The following is a 16049-nucleotide window of genomic DNA, read 5'->3' on the forward strand; positions in this document are numbered from 1 at the left end:
TGCAGCAAGTGAGGAGCACTCTAACCACGCGCTGCCCTGGCGCTGAGGATTTGCAGGCAGCTTCCAGATCTACCAGTTGTGTAGACTGAGAGACAAATAATATCTTCATTTTGTAGAGAAACTGAACACGGTGGGGTAAAGGGCAAGGCACAGGAGGAGTTTTCTCGGCTGTGCTTGTTTTCCAGCGTGCATCATGCTTTGGTGCTGGGTGACTCCTGCTGCCGCCTGGGGAAGCCCGCAGCGGGACGTTCCCTGTTGCACAGGCAGCCCATGCGTGGGGCCATCGCCTGCCCTGCTTTGGTCCCTCGGGACCCCCAGCCCCAGGTGCTCCTGGTGCTTCGCTGCATGCCCAGGCAGGGAGGGCGGCTCTGGGTCCCAGCAGGACACAGGGGGGACCTTGATGGGTCAGGACCGTCGGGAGCCCTGGGGTCACAGGCGGAAGGGGGGGGCTTCTGACTGGTTTGTCTCTTCCTTCCCTGCCAGGCCAGAGTGACACCGTGGAGGTCCCGGTTCGCCTGATCCCTGGAGAGCGACAGGCTGGCGATGGCACATCCCTCCCGGAGACACCCAACCCCAAAATGGTGCGGCCTCTTGGGAATGGGGGGATGTGCTGGTTAGCGCTTTGCCAATGTGTGCGGGACCGCGTTTGCAGGGAGCGATGAGAGTTAGACTGCTTTCATGTTAACGTGGGAAAGCAGGAAAAAAGGAATGGGGGAAGGATGTGTCAGCATGGAAATACCTGCTGGTGGCTGACAACGTCCCTACCTCAGAGCTGGTCTAGGAGATCACTTCCCTGAGCAGTTAGACAGCTTTGATAAGGCTGTTGTCTGTCAGCATCTTCCTGCAGCCTTGCGAGCAGGAGGCTCTTGGGGAGCTTCAGCAAAGGCAGAATGGGCTTGGGTTGGGGTGAAGCACTCCTTCAGGGGGGAAGAGACTGGGGCCTGGGGGGTCTGCGGTGGCTGTCCTGGCTCCAGGACATCGCAGGTCTCTGGGGGCTCCCCAAGCCCCCTCTCAATTCAGGCATCAACAGCAGCTCTTTGCCCTTTTTTTTCAGATGTCAGCTGTCTACGCAGAATTAGAAAACCGCCTGATCGGCAGCTTTGCTGGCAAGATGGGCAACGCTGCCCTGCACAGAGCATCGCCTCCTGCCCCAGAGCTGGCACACGCTGCAGGTAACGTCCGGCTGCCCCCCACGTGTGAGAGGGGGTCTTGGTGGGGGTTTTGGTGGGGGCCAGGCAGGTGGAGGAGAAGACATTTTTCTCTTGACGTCATTTTATAACAAAGCAGTGACGGTGCCACATGTGGGCCCAGCGCTGGCTCCTGCGAAACTGCATCTGCAGGAGGGCAATGGAGTGCATGGGGGGGCAAGTCCCGCAGGACCCCAGCGCACTGCTGTGCGGCACAGGGCACTGCCGGGGGGATCCCTCCTCCCGCAGGCTGCACAGTTATGTCACATTCAGTGCGGTGCTGAGGCTCATCGCAGCCCAGGGGTGGGGGGCTGTGGGGAGTGCTGTGGCAGGACCCCCTCGGCAGCATTGTGTCCCGCAGGTGCTCGCAAGTTGGGGATCTCGTGGCCGAGCGATGCTCTGGCCTCCCAGCAGTGCTACTACCGCCTGCACAGCAGCGTGGCCTCCCCGAGCAGCACCGAGTCCAACCCCTATGTCAGCCTTGACAGCAGCCCAGCCCCGTCCCCCAAGCACCGGGACTACTCGCTCAGCCCTCTGTCACGACGGAAGAAGCTCTTCACCTTCTCCAGGCCCCCGCGCAGCCGCGACACTGACCGATTCCTGGATGCCCTCAGTGAGCAGCTGGGACACCGGGTCACCATCGTGGATGATTTCCTCACCCCTGAGAATGACTACGAGGAGGTGAGCGTGGCGCAGGGTGGCAGGGTGCACGGTCTGCCCTGGCCGTGGAGCCATCCCTCGTGCAGCCTGCCCCGTGCCGGGATGGGTGCGGGGACTCTGGGGACACGTCCTGGGGCTCTGCGGGTGGTGGAGGGGGCGAAGGCTGCACAGCCTGGGGGCAGGACACCCCCGAGGGCGGGGGGATGGAGGATGAGGTGCCACCTTCAGCCTCTCCTCTCACCCTCACCCAGATGAGTTTCCACGATGACCAGGGCAGCTACGTCACCAACGACGTCAGCAGCAGCGAGTACATCAGCAGCAGTGATGAGGGCAGCTCCCTGACCTACTCCACGCTCTCGGACCACATCCCCCCTCCGCCGCTCAGCCCCCCTCCTCCACCCCCCCCCCCTGCAGTTCCACGACCCCAAGACCATCTCCACCAAGGCAGAGGCCATGAAGGCCAGCACGTCACCTGCCCCCAAATCCCTTGTCAGCCACCTGCACCCCATCCCGCCGCCACCACCCCCACCACCGCCCCCCCCCAGTGCCCTGCGCACCCCCCCTGCACCGGGGGCTGCTGCACCGCAGGAGTGAGTCCAACCACATGAGCGTCAAGAGGCTGCGGTGGGAGCAGGTGGAGAACTCGGAAGGGACCATCTGGGGGCAGGTACGGCCCAGGGGCGGGGGGCGAGGGGCCGAGCTGCGTGCTGGGGAGCGGTTGCTAGTACCGAGGCTGGGGACATTGGTGGGAGCATCCGTGGGCACTGCCCTCCTCCCTGCCCAGAGCAATGGGGAGTGTCCCCTCCCCACAGCATGATGTCCCAACCTCTCCTTGGGCCACGCATTCAATACCTTGGCCAAGGGAATGAACTCTGAAGATAAGATAGCATGTTACAGAAAGTCTCATATTTCCTTTCATCCTTTTAATTACTTGGACTAAAACTGCCGGCATGAGCAGAAGCTCTGGAAAGCACCTGAAATGCTGGTTTTTGACTCCAGCATCCTAGGGATGAAAATATCCATCCCCCTAGGACCTGCTTCCCTGCTCTCTGGGCGTTGGGCAGTGAGGAGCTGCCTTCAGGTGTGTTCTGCAGGTGTGGGAGGTTTTATCCATGGGAAACCATGAGGATGGTTGAAAGCAGAGCGATGGGGAGAGCACTGAGGTGGGGGGCACCAGAAGGGGAAAGCAGAGGCGAGGAGTGAGACCAGATGTGATAATCCTTTGGCGTCATGGGCCTGAAGTGATGTAGAACTCTGGAGGTGGATGAGTCCCTGCGGGGAGAAGCTGGCCTCCCTGGAATTTAATTTCCAGCCTCTGTGTCTCATGATGGTGGATGCTGTCAGACGTGCCGTATTCTTCATGCTCTGAGCAGCTAGAGTGGAGCTGTGGGATCATCTGCCAGTCCCACAGGAACCCACCTTGTAGCACGCACTTGAAACCCTGCAGGTCCCCCTCCCCAGCACTCTGGAGAACAAGGTGCTTCTTCCCAGTGATTTCTTTTTGTATGCCAAAAATTCCCAAATTTTCTGGAATTCCCACTTTGTCCTTCAGTGAAGCAGTCGTGCCCAAGTAGCACGTGAAGAGCAGTAGTGCTCCGTAGGGTTCCAGCCGTGTTAGAAGCTAAATGAGCCCGCGGGGCAGTGCCACCGCTGCAGGGTGCGAGGAAGGGCTGATGGGGCTTCACCTCCGCGTTTCTTCCTTCCTTCTGAAATGAGAACGGGTCCTACAAGGTGGGCTCAGTGACTTGTGTAGGAGCTGCTCCACAGAGGTGAATGATTCACCAGGCTCTGGTTTCTGCACAGGGTTTATGATGGCTGAGTCTCCAGTTACAGGGCAGTGCCATCAGCTTGTCCTGGTTTCTTCTGGGGACACAGAGCGTGGGGCAGAGGGGAGGTGGCTTGGCACAGGCGGGCAGTGTCGGGCTGTCCCCTATGCCAGTATGCTTCTCCCAGATCACAAGTGACAGGACAAGAAGGAATGGCCTCAAGCGGTGCCAGGGGAGGTTGAGATGAGGTATTAGGAAAAATTTCTTCCCCGAAAGGGTTGTGCATCCCTGGAACAGGCTGCCCAGGGAGGTGGTGGAGTCACTGTCCCTGGAAACATTTGAAAAACAAGTAGATGTGGCGCTTAGGGATATGGTTAGTGGTGGCCTTGGCAGTGCAGGGTCAACCACTGGACTTGATCTTAAAGGTCGTTTCCAACCTGATCTTAAAGGTCTTTTCCAACCTAAGCAATTCTATGATTCAATGATTCTGACTCTTCCTCCTCCTGCAGCTCGGAGAAGACTCAGATTATGACAAGCTGAGTGATATGGTCAAATACCTTGACCTGGAGCTCCACTTTGGGACGCAGAAGCCTACAAGTAAGTGCCTGAGCCCCAGAATAGGTCCTGGTACTGGCCAGAGACTGGGGCGCTGGGAGGAACTGGGGCTCAGTGGGCAGCAAGGCAATGCCTGGTCCTAGCATCACCTGTGGCACAGAATTTGTTCATGCTCAGGATTTTGTGGCTGGTGGCACAGCAGATCATTAAGATGGAGATTGTTTCACCGTCTCCCTTAATTTTCTTCGCTGCCATTGTTTTCTGTCCACATTTCAGTCCATCGGGGCAGTGAAACTCAGCTGGAAGGTTTCGCTCCCCATCGCATCCAGTGCTGCTTCCCGGCTCTCATAGCACTGCCTGGCCATGCCATGCCTCGGGAGCACCGCTGTGCCAGCACCGCTCTCCAGTGCCACCAGGGACCTGGTTTGCAATCACAGCAGAAGCTCAAACCTGCAGCACATGTGCTGACGATCTGTGCGCAGCCTCTGCTTGTTACGGTCCGTGCGGTACAGTCAGCTGGGCCGCTGGCATGCACGGACACCACACGGTGCAGCGGGGCACTAACAGCTGCAAATTAGGAAGCAAATTGCAGCTCTGTTGCTTTGAGAACTCAGCCCTGAAAAAGCCGTGAAAACATTTCTCTGTCCATAGAGAGCATGACAAGCAACATTTTTATTTTTACACATGTGACAGTTCCCCCCAAGACCTATGTATGGGGTTCGTAGCCACCTGCCCGTGCAGCCTGCCCTGTCACTCCTGAACTGGGGTCTCCTGCAGACCCACCAACATGGATTGCCCACCCACCGGGGTTTCTGGGTGCTGCAAACCCAAAGAGCCGGTCCAGGCTTGGGGTGGCCGAGCGGCGGTGGCCAGGGTGGCTGCCCCACGCAGCGGGAGGCACTGGGGGCACAGGGTCAGCTCCTGCCCCCCACAGCCTGCCTGACGGTGGTGTGGGGCAGCACAGCTGCCTCATGTACACTGGGAAAAGCAAAACACCAGTGGGATGGCTGAGCTTTCCTGCAAGGGACACGGTGCACGATGGCAGCATGGGCAGAGCTAAACTGGAGCAGGCAGATACAGATGGAAGCGGGATAAAATGGGATTCCCATCAGGGGCTATCTTTTTGGGGATGTTTCTGGGCAGTCTGGGATTTTCTGTGTGTTTCACCTCTCGTTTTACCTTTTTCAGCTCCAACTGAGTCCTCCATTGAGGAGATCTTTGAATCACAGAATTCAAGGATTCCCGGAGCCATTGCTGTGTGCAAAGCATCAGTTCTCCTCTCTTTCATTCATGGTTTCACTGTTTTCAGGACAGTTTTTTTCCTGCTGGAGCCGGCTGAGCCTGTCCTTACCCATGATTAAATCTTTCAGTTTCTCTTCCAGAGCCAACTCTCATGCCTGAAAACTTTAAAAAGAAAGACGTGGTTGAAATTTTGTCCCACAAAAAGGCCTACAACACATGTAAGTAAACATCACAGTGAACGTACCCCCAAAAACGGGCCCCGAGATGGGACCGGGGATGTAGAGAACTGGAAAGGTAACAGCAAGGAGGCTACATGAGCACAATCCCCTGGGCGCAGCCCAGCACAGCTCTGCTGCTCTCGGCTGTTCCTGCAGCCCAGAGCCCCTCCAGGCTGGGCTCAGCCCCGGGCAGGGGGCACACAAGGCTTCACCAGAAGTGATGGAGATGGGATGTGGCTCATCAGCCTGGGGAGGGAGAGGGGCAGAGCTTGCATGGCCGCGGGGCAGCGAGGGTGTGTGTGGGGCTGCCTGCCAAGGTGAGGTCAGTGCTGCTTCCCCAGGGCTTGTTTCTGGTAGGAAGGAGGGTGGGAGGGCTCGTTGGGACCCTGCAGGACCCTGGTCTCCTGTCCATGGGGATGTGGGAGAGGAGGAGGCGCTGGGGGTGGTTTCCAGTGCAGCCCAGCCTGATGCGTTCGTGATGTACATGCTCATGATGCAACACCCTGGCGGGGGGTGCAGGACCAGAGTGACTCCTTGGGTCCTCATGCAGCCTCTGCAGGGCCTTGCGGGGCAGAAAGCCCTTCCTCTCCCCCCCAGGGCTAACCCTGTGCCATCATGGGCACATGGAGAAGCCCACACCACTCTTACACCGTGGAGAGATTGAGCTTTGCCTGCTGGGCAGTCTGTCCCTGGCACAGCCAGCCCTGCTGGGGTCTGGTCCTCCTGCCCACCCAAGTGATGTGCCTCCCTTCCCCACAGCCATCCTGATAGCCCACCTCAAGCTCTCGCACATTGAGCTGCGCCAGATTCTCATGACGATGGAGTCAGACCGTCTGGAGCCTTCCCACATCAAGCAGCTCTTGCTGTACGCCCCGGATGGGGAGGAAGTCCAGCGCTTCCAGAGCTACAAGGAGAACCCCGGCAAACTGAGCGAGCCCGACCAGTTTGTGCTGCAGGTACCTGTGGGCAGGGGTGCGCTCCCGCAGTGAGGGGGTCTGCGATGGCCCTGGGATGTCCCACTGTGAGCTGGAGGGGAGGAGGACACAGAGCAGAGAGGAAGCAGTCGGCAGGATGCTGGTCTGCTCATGCATGCAGTGGGCTGGGAGGAGCTGGGCGCACTGGTCGCAGGGACCGCCAGGGAGTGATGCTCGGGCTGATGCCTGAGGTGTCTGGCAGCTCCCACGGCGGCTGGTTTACAGCTGAAGCATACCACTGATGTTTAGCCCGCAGTCAGGGTGACTGCCCAGCTCTGACTTACTTTCTGTTGACAAAGTCACTCGTGGGTATCGGCACGGAGCACCCCCGTCCTGTGGCAGCAAACTGGCCATGCTCTGCGAGCTACAGCAGCCGTCCCAGCTGCTCCACGGTGTCACCTGCACCAGCCAAGTGTACACCGCTTTCATCTAGAGAGATTTGCCAGGAAAAACATCGTATAGGAGGGGTTATGGCTAATGGCAATAGTAGCAGTTTTCTCCTTCTTTTGTTCTCAGATGTTGTCAGTACCAGAGTACAAGATCCGTCTGCGCAGCCTACATTTTAAGACCACTCTGCAGGAGAAGACAGAGGAGATCAAAGCTAGCTACGAGTGCATCTGCAAGGCCTCCCTAGAGCTGAAAAGCAGCAAGAAGCTGGCTAAGATCTTGGAGGTCAGAACAGTCCTTCCTTCTGGTAACAGCCACCGGGGGCCCCCAGCGTCCACAGAAGAGCCCGCAGGCAGCCGGCAGGCAGCTTGCAGGCAGCCAGAGCACAGCTCCAGCCCCACGGCTGTGCCCTGGGCCCCTCCAGGTCCACCAGCCTCCATCCTCTGGCAGCTCCCGCTTGTATTGGCTGCTGGGGATGCTGGCCTCAGGAGGATGCAGGAGGGTGGATGGCAGGTGGCCACTCACCCACCCGCAGCACGTGGCAGGGCTGCAGAAGCCAGAACCATGCCAGGCAGTAGCACAGCAAGAGCCCACTGAGGTTGTCCTGTGGGTGCAGTGGGGCTGAAGGATGTGAGGTTTGTCCAAACAGTCACTCTGTGTGTGGCCACACTGCAGGCCATGGGCTTGTGCCAGCCCTGCTGCAGTGCAGGCAGGGGTCTGCACACTGCTTGTCCCTCTGAGGAGGTGCTTTTGGGGTCCTGGGGACAGGCTGTGCCTAGCAGAGAGGCACTGCACTTGCAGGAGAGAAGGAATTCTGCTGCAGCTGCTCCTTGACCCTACAAGATGAAGCTGCTGCAAATTAATGTTAATTAATTCGGGTTTGTGTTTAAAAAAAGCAGGTGAGATAAATGAGGTTGCAATGTGACAAAAGGCATTTCCAGATGAGAGATGAGCCTCCTTAGTGGCTCCAAGCCAGTAACCCCCCAACACCTCATTAAGTTCTTGGGGGGCCGTGGCTGGTTGCACATTAGCAGGTGGTGAACAGAAATTTAGAGAGTCCCAGTCTCAAATCCAGATGGTCCTGAGGCCCCCGCTCCTTGCCAGGCACCCAGGAGGGATGTCAGGACTTGGGTGAGCCCAGGCTGGGGTCCTGCTGTGCCTCCAAGGCTGCAGAGCCACAGCACAAGGAGTCAGGGCATTCTGGAGGGGAAAGCTGGCTCTGCTGGCTCACTACTTTCCCTTTAAGTTATCCCCTTAAAGATCTGCAGATAATAGCTACAAAAGGCTTTGGGAAGAGGAGAGCTTAGGTGCTTGCCCGTCAGCAGAAGAATCCTTGTCCTGCAGGCAGGAGATCCCCCTCGAGACTTAGCCCTGGTCCTGCAAAGAAAAACAACCAAGAAATAAAAAGACAAAACCAAAATTGTGCGCACCTAAAGCCTGAGCCTGTAACACAAGAGAAAATCCACTCTTAAACATTAACAAAGCTTGGACACCTGCATCGTCGGTCTGGAAGTGGCGAGGGAACCAAGCCGGTGGGAGCCGTGCTCCTGGCCAGCCCCTGGCCGTGGGCTCCCTGCGGCTCTCCGGGCAGTGTTGGACCTTCTGGACAGCTGCAGGAGAGGGAAGGGGACTCCTGGGCACCAGCCACGCAAACCGCATGGGAAAGCATCCAAAGGAGATCTCTTCTAAGGGCTTGGGAAGTTTGGGTCTGCAGATGGCAAAGGAGGTGTGTTTTCTAGCCCCTGCTGGAGATGCAGGAAAGGTGGTGGATGAGGACCAGTTCCTGTAGCTGAAACGGGCTTTGGTGGTGAGGGTCAGTGGAGGCTTCATACAGGAGCAGCATGGAGAAGAAAACAGCCTGTGCCTCTGGACACATGGCCCTGGCCCTTGGCTGTGCCCTTCTGATGGGTTTATTGGCTGCCCTCCTCCTCCCAGTGTGCTGTGGCTGCCCTGTGTGGGTGACAGGGTGAACTGTGCACAGAACCAGCAGAAATTCTGCCTTTAACATGTGTTCACCTGCCTAATCTAGCCCACTGAATGAACGGGTAAGGTTTTAGTAACGATGTTCTGTGAGGACATGTACGGAGCCCCTTAGCAGAAGCGACACAGAAAAGGGTGCTTTCCCACCGTCCTGTAGGCAGAGGGGGGCTTTTTACCTCTGCTCCTACCACATCGTTGGTGGGTCGCTGTGACCCAAACGCGGGGACAAAGAGAGATGAGAGATGGGCTGACAGAAGTGCTGGAGGTCACCGGCCAGTCATTCACTGGGGTTTCTCTTTGCAGTTTGTGCTGGCGATGGGAAACTATCTGAACAATGGGCAGCCCAAGACCAGCAAAACAACAGGCTTTAAAATCAACTTCCTGACCGAGGTAAGGTGAAGCATCCTTGTTGCTGTGCAGGAGGCGCCAGTGCTGGGAGCTCCCAGTGCCCTGTCCTTGCACAAGGCTCCTGGGTGCAGTGGCTCGCCGAGAGGGCTGCATTGATGCACAGGGGTGGCTTCAGAGAGGCCTTAACGGTGGGCTGGTGCTTCACCGTGCTGGGGCCCAAGACCTGTGCTCAGGTGCACGGCTGGCCAGAGCCCACGGCATTCTGGCTGTGGGTGAGAGAAACCAAGTTCTTTATCCCCCGTGGGTTGCTGTGGGACTCCTGAGGGGTGGAGGACGGAGTGACAGCCCTGCCCTGCAGAAGGGAGGCATTGCTTAGCATCTCGACACCACTAATCTGGGCGTAACGTGCTTGTAAACGTTAAATGTCCTATTTAAACATTAATCCACATAGCGTGGCTGGCAGTCGCCGTGCACGTGAACACCAGGTGAGCGGAGCCGCGCAGAGGAGCCCCTGTGCATTTGGTGACCGACACACCAACTGCTTGGCAAAACCCACTCTCCTCTGCATAGGAATCTCCTTACTTGTTTTGCTTTGCCACAGCTGAACACAACCAAGACTGTTGATGGGAAATCCACCTTCCTGCACATTCTTGCCAAATCACTCAGCCAACATTTCCCAGAGCTCCTGGGCTTTGCCAAGGATCTTCCTACAGTGCCGCTCGCTGCCAAAGGTAAAGGAGCAAAAGCATCTGCAAGTTCTGTGTCTCCTTGCACTGTCTCTTGGTTTTGTATGGGTCTGGAATTGGTCATGAGCTGCACAGTGCTTCCGTGAGCAGGATGGCGGCCAAAACAAGTGAGGAATGGTCCTGAGTGGGAGGACAGGGTTAGGAAGGGACGAACTTAGTGATGGGGGAGGTCCCATCCATCGCATGCTGCTGCACATGGGAGTGCCTAGACAAGGCTCTTTCCCCTGACCTGAACCTTCCTTCTGACTTGAAAAAGTCGTTCCCAAGTTCAGAGGTATCTTGTAAGTGCGAGTGTGGCACAGAAGAGGGAAGTGCCAGGAGCTGGTGTGCTCCCCCCAGCCCCTGCCTCCTTCCACCCCCGGTGTGCAGCTTCCCTGGCGTGCCTGCCAGCATTATTGCTGCTCTCAGTCGCGTGTGGCACACAATGTACAGCACCCTTCATCTTATGAGTTCACAGTCCAGTCGCAGGTATGTCACACTGCCTGGGGATCGTACAGCTTCGCTGGCTGTGATAAAGAAAGGTCACGTAGATGCTGGGGTTATCACCCATCCGCTTGCGTTGGTGGTGTCACAGCAGGCTGGCTGCCTGCAGGCAGGCTGTGTTTGCCTTGCACACCATCCCGTTGTTTGTGAGTAATTCCCTTGGGAATTAGTGCTACAGTGGGTAAATAAACAAGAAAATTCAGGCCTGGAGATGTAAATTTCTACTTGAAGGTCTGTACCTGTAGCTTTCCTAGCTGGATTTTGTATCTGGCGTGTTAAACAACACTTTTGTCATTGAAGGCTGCCCGGACTCTGGCCACTTTATTCCCAGTTGCAGACCATGTGCCATCCAGGGCTGTCCAGCATCGCTCTCGTACAGGCCACGGGGTGACATGGCCGCAGCAGGTGACCCAAGCCCTCCTGCCATGCTGCCATTCACCTTCTCCCTTGCCTGCAGAAGAGCTAAGGCTCGGCCGCCCGAGGCAGCAGGGAGCCTGAACTTCTGTCACTCCTGACTGCTGGTGCTGTGATGAGATACCACGGAGGGCAGCCGGGCTATCACCCCTTGTCCTACCGTCCTGTATGCTCCCTCTGTCCCCCTCCTGAGTCAAGTACCTGTGTATCCGTCACTGCCCTCGTGCCGCTGAGTCCTGTGCGGTCCTTGCATTGACATGTTCCAGTCTCCTTTGGAGGTTCTTGGCACCTCTTGGCCAGAGCATCAGCAATGGCTGCTGGCACCCTGCTGGAGCCCAGCAGAAGGTCCGATTGCCCACCATGCCCTGGGCAATGCGGACAGGTTGTGCAGAGCCATGTAGACAGACAGCCTGACCCACGCTGGCCGATGGCCCACGCTCGTTGCCCTTGCTTTGCCGCAGGAAGCCAGCCAGACCTGTCTCCTAACACTGTTGACTCTTCTCACATAGTGAATCAGAGAACGCTGACGGCTGACCTAAAGGACCTGCACACCACTGTCAGCGACATACAGATGGCCTGTCACAGCATGCCAGCTACCGCAGAGGATAGATTTGCAATTGTGATGACTGTATCCTTCTGTAAAAGGACCATTTTGTTGTCTTTGTGCCTCCTTGGTAAGCACCGCGGCTGTGTGTGGCTGGTAAGGAAGCACCATCCCAGCACTTGGTGAGAGCGTGGTGGGAACCCGCACCCTCCGCTCCCTCCTGGCTGGTGTGGGAAACACCTTTCGTGGTGCCCACGGGCTCACACACCTCTGCATGGCAGAAGCCTGGTGCCACCAGGCCAGGAGGCTGGCCGGGGCATCCTCCCTGCCAGGTAGGAGTGGTTGGTGACAGCTGGGCGTGCCAGCACGTTCCTTCACACGTGGGCTCTGCCTGCATTTGCAGCAGGTCCTTGCTTAGGCCTGAGGCAGAACCCGGCCATTTGGTGAGCAGAAGTGATTCCGATCCAGACCAGAGCCGCGGTACGGCTGTTGTTCCTTAAGCCGTTTCCCACAGTCCTTCCTGGAGAGCGCCCAGCCTGCCATGCGATCCCTGGACGATCTTCAGCACAAGGCCATGGAAGAATTCGGTAAAGTGTTGTCCTTCTTTGGGGAAGACTCGAAAATGACAACTTCCGAAGCTTTCTTCGGCATTTTTGCGGAATTCATGAGTAAGTTTGAGGTGAGTTGCACTTTTCAAAGCCAGCCAGCAAAGGGGTCTGCTGTGAGGTGTCGGTGCAGCGTTCTGCTTGCACGTGAGCTGTGGGAACAAGGAGCTTTCTGTGAGCGCGGGTACCTGAGCCGCTGCAAAGTGCGGGTTTTCTCCCGTACAAGTTGGCGTGCTGGCGCAGGAGGCTGAGCTAAGGGTTGGTGGCCCAAGACCAGCCCCATGCAGAGCACAGCAGAAGCTGTCACAGTCCAACGTTCTGGGGTAACGAAGGCAGGGACAGAGCCCCACAGGGACAGAGCAGATGCACGGACAGACTTGCGCAGTGCGAAGCCAGGGGAGAATTAAGCCCGTAGCGGCCAGTACCACCGAAACATCCTCCCTGTCCACACCAGCTGCCCTTGCCTGATGCTCAGCTCCTGCCCTTTGCTCTCTCCCTGCAGCGGGCGCTCAGTGATGTGCAGGTGGGCGAGAGCCAGCGCAGCCCCAGGATGACCTCCCCCCTTGCCTGGTGACAGGCCTGCAGCAATGTGAGATGCAACAATTTATTGCCAACAAAGTGCGATTTTCTCCTGTTGAGTTTGGTTGTAAATATGCTGCTGTCACCTGCTACCACCAAGCAGAACCACGGACCGAGGGGTCAGGGAAGTCTGGACACTGACAAGGCATCACAGGTGACAGTGGATGGATGCAAGGGTGAGGCACGGGGACGCGAACGTAAACACCACGCGGGTCTGGACAGCAGCTTATTGGCACCCTCCATTTCCAGCGTGTCACTGAGGCAAGGATTTCAGACACATCTGGGTAAAACCCCCCTCTCTCACATTTCCAGAACACGTATAACTGGCACCAGCAGCTGCTGGAGACCTTCTCCACATCCCCACGGCCAGTTCCCGAGCGTGGCTGCGCAAGGGGGCTGCCCTGGCAGGACACAGCTTTCCGCAGGCAGGCACCGCTCATCCCCACCAGCCTCGGGGCCGGGGTTAAAGCCCAGCCACAGCCTCGCTGGGGAGCCAGAGCAGGTCAGGCAGGGAAGGGAGTGAGGGGGGACAAGGAAGAGGAACGCCACCAGCACCTGCTCCCCCAGGACCCTGAGGAGCAATGCTGCTGAGCCCCTCTCCAGTCCCTCTCCAAGCCCTTCTGCCCTTGAGCAGGGCACCGCAGGACTGGAGCTCCACCTTAACAGACAGTAACAGTGGAGCGGAGACGGCTGGAGGTGGCCCAGGGGCTTTAATCCCCTGCCATTGCTGGCCAGTGGCGATGGAAAGCAATATGACCTTGCAGAACCCATTTGGCATGACTCTGTGGTCCCAAATATGGATCCGGTCTGGTTCTACCCAGCTGTCCTGGAGAGCAAGGAAAGCCCGGAGTCCTTCCTGGCCGTCAGCTTTGCTTCAAGGTGTGGTGAGGACTGACAGGTCTTGAAATCTTCCTGAGAGTTTAACATCATCAACACTAGGCTTGTTTGAACTCACCAGGAGACCTAAATCCCTGAGCGTTTTGGTGCTTGGAAAGTCCAGAACCCCCTGGTAGCCTCAAAATGAGGGGGAGTCCCCTGCAGCCCTGAGCACTGCCTCCGAGGCACAGCAGGGACCAGCGAGACACAACCCCCCTGCCCTGGAGTCCTGAGAGTCCCTTTACTGTTTGACCAGTCGCTCATGCTGAATATACCCAGGGAACTCTAGAAGTGTGCACGTCCATCTTTCACCAATGTCTGATTGTTGCTTAGGTGACTGAATTCCCTCTGAGACGTCCCCTGGGATGAAGGGCTAGCAGCATCCCGTGGGCAGTGCATGTGCCTCCGGGCGACACGGTGCCCCGAGAGCTTTACGGCAGCGAACCTACAGTGCGTTAACCTTGTGAGGCATTACTCTGTGCAAAATGCATCTGTTGCCTTTCAAACCCAATGCCCTGCCCCGTGGAAGCGCTCCAGCAAGCCGTAGCGTAGGTACCCTTCCTCCCGTGTGTTGCCAGAGCAAGAGCTCGTACTGCAGCCTCTGCTCAAGTACAGAATCACCAACTGGTGCATTATTTCTGGGAGACCTTATGACCATCAAATATTTGGGTTTTGGTATTTTTTTAAACCCTGCTGTAGAAAGTGAAGTATATTTTCACAAGTGTTCTCAGATTATACAGCTTTAAGTGCCAGGTAGTTTCTTGCGCGGTTCCCAGAGGTCCAGCCCAGCCTGTCTCTGCCCCAGCGGCACCGACAGGGCAACGCTCGCTCGGCTCCGCTTTCCTGTTTGGATGTTGCACACTGCATTCCGTGAATATTTTTTTTTTTCTTTCTTTTCTAAAGACATATTCAATATTTAAACTACTGGAGTTTCTTTTGAAACTGTCGTTACAAATGTGAAAACGCTGTACATAGATTTTGCTACATGTTGTAACTTTCCAAAATAGTTAGGAACTCCAATCCCTTTGGTATTTTTATGTGAATATTTTCAAAGAACCAGGACTTCTGACATATGATTATATTATTTGATAATGGGACTATGTATATTCGCAATTCAGTCTCTACCCAATGCCTATGTGCTATTCCTAAAATAAAGCTACTGCCTTCTGCCTCCTGACTGCAGGTACCTCTGCGTTCTGTCAACAATTGCTCTGTACGGCCGCTGCAGGTGAAGGTATGAGGAGCTGTGCATCCTGCATCTCTCTGGCTGCACTTCTTAACATTGGCCCCTTCCACATACAGGAGAGAGATGCAGGATCTGACCTCGCTGAGTTTGGGCTGGTTCAGGGTAAATAACAACCTAACTGTGAAAAGACCTGCTTGCGTGCCATCGTGCAGGCTAGTGTGATGAATATGAGCAGCAAATTCTTAAAATAGTATGGATTTTTTCTGCAGCCTTCAGAAGAAAACATTTTGTGAGCGTGTGAGCCAGTGAATTGTTTCCCTCTGAAAAGGAATTCTTGGCTGAGGTTGAGTTTATGTCCCCAGAGCAATTTATCTCCCTTTACACTAACAGCAGATAGATAGGGACCAGCTTCATATCAGATTTCCTGGTTGTAGTTTAGCTTGTTTACAGCAGCCTGCTCAATCACTGGGTCCTCCCTGGAGGCCACGGCGCCAGCAACTGTGAAACAGCTCTGAACAGTTAATAAAAACGTTGCAGGTAGAAGTCCCTTGCTGGGCACATGCGTTTAAAGCACTCAAACCCCTCCTGATGTTTCCTTCGCCCTCCTGGCTGATCAAGCCTGGCTTTCCTGCAGCCCCGGGGATCCCAAGCTGCCCAGCACGGCTGTCAAACCTCCTCCTGCAAGTTCCAACGCAGGCCGGGCTGCACCTGTAAGCCTCCCAAGAAACGATGTCCCAGAGCCTCCTTCGCAGTCTGTTCTGTACGCCAGCCGCCATCGGTCGCTGCACACACTTTCTTTGCTCTTTCCTGATAACTGCAAAGACGAGATAACTTTTCCCCCTGAATCAGTGCACTTGGCTGGGCGCTCTCCTTCCAGCCTTGCACGGCCCAGCCTTAACAGAATGCCTGCGTCAGCCTTGATCATGGGATCGTCTTCCCAGGAAAGTGTCCTTGGAAAGGAAATAATAACTCAGGCAGCAGCACGGGGTCAGCGCGGGGAACAGTGGCCGTGGCGTGGCTGCTGCTCCATGGGGTGCCACTTCATCCTCTGACAGAGGCAGGGAAACGGTGACCCTGAAAATCCCAGGTTACATTCCAAACCTCAGATTATCTAAGGATTTTCAGTCTTTCCTGCAAGAAATGGGGAAAAAAAGACCTCAAAGAGGAAATGAGCAGCTTTAGTAAAGCCACGGTGAAGCCATGACCCCAGCTCCAGCTGATGGGCTGGCTGGGGTGAAGCAGTGCCAGGCTGGTGTCTCCGAGGCAAAGTGGCACCACCTATGAACCCTCCCGCTGAGT

At 56.4% G+C, this 16049-nt stretch overlaps 1 protein-coding gene across 1 annotated transcript in view; it reads left to right on the forward strand.

Annotated features, from left to right (window-relative positions):
* The window catches only part of LOC121085988 (delphilin-like), a 46747-nt gene extending 31021 nt beyond the window's left edge, over positions 1 to 15726 (forward strand). Inside the window, 15 exon segments of the mRNA XM_040589054.1 lie at positions 484 to 581; positions 1055 to 1172; positions 1549 to 1868; positions 2099 to 2257; positions 2259 to 2378; positions 2380 to 2514; positions 4123 to 4210; positions 5551 to 5628; positions 6388 to 6584; positions 7119 to 7274; positions 9273 to 9359; positions 9919 to 10048; positions 11470 to 11588; positions 12019 to 12183; positions 12612 to 15726. Of these exon segments, the coding sequence (XP_040444988.1) occupies positions 484 to 581; positions 1055 to 1172; positions 1549 to 1868; positions 2099 to 2257; positions 2259 to 2378; positions 2380 to 2514; positions 4123 to 4210; positions 5551 to 5628; positions 6388 to 6584; positions 7119 to 7274; positions 9273 to 9359; positions 9919 to 10048; positions 11470 to 11588; positions 12019 to 12183; positions 12612 to 12683 (2042 nt within the window). The 3' untranslated portion in view covers positions 12684 to 15726.
* Positions 15727 to 16049: the final 323 nt, after the last annotated feature.

The sequence above is a fragment of the Falco naumanni genome, chromosome 4 (genome assembly GCF_017639655.2).
Source record: "Falco naumanni isolate bFalNau1 chromosome 4, bFalNau1.pat, whole genome shotgun sequence".
Classification (NCBI taxonomy): domain Eukaryota; kingdom Metazoa; phylum Chordata; class Aves; order Falconiformes; family Falconidae; genus Falco; species Falco naumanni.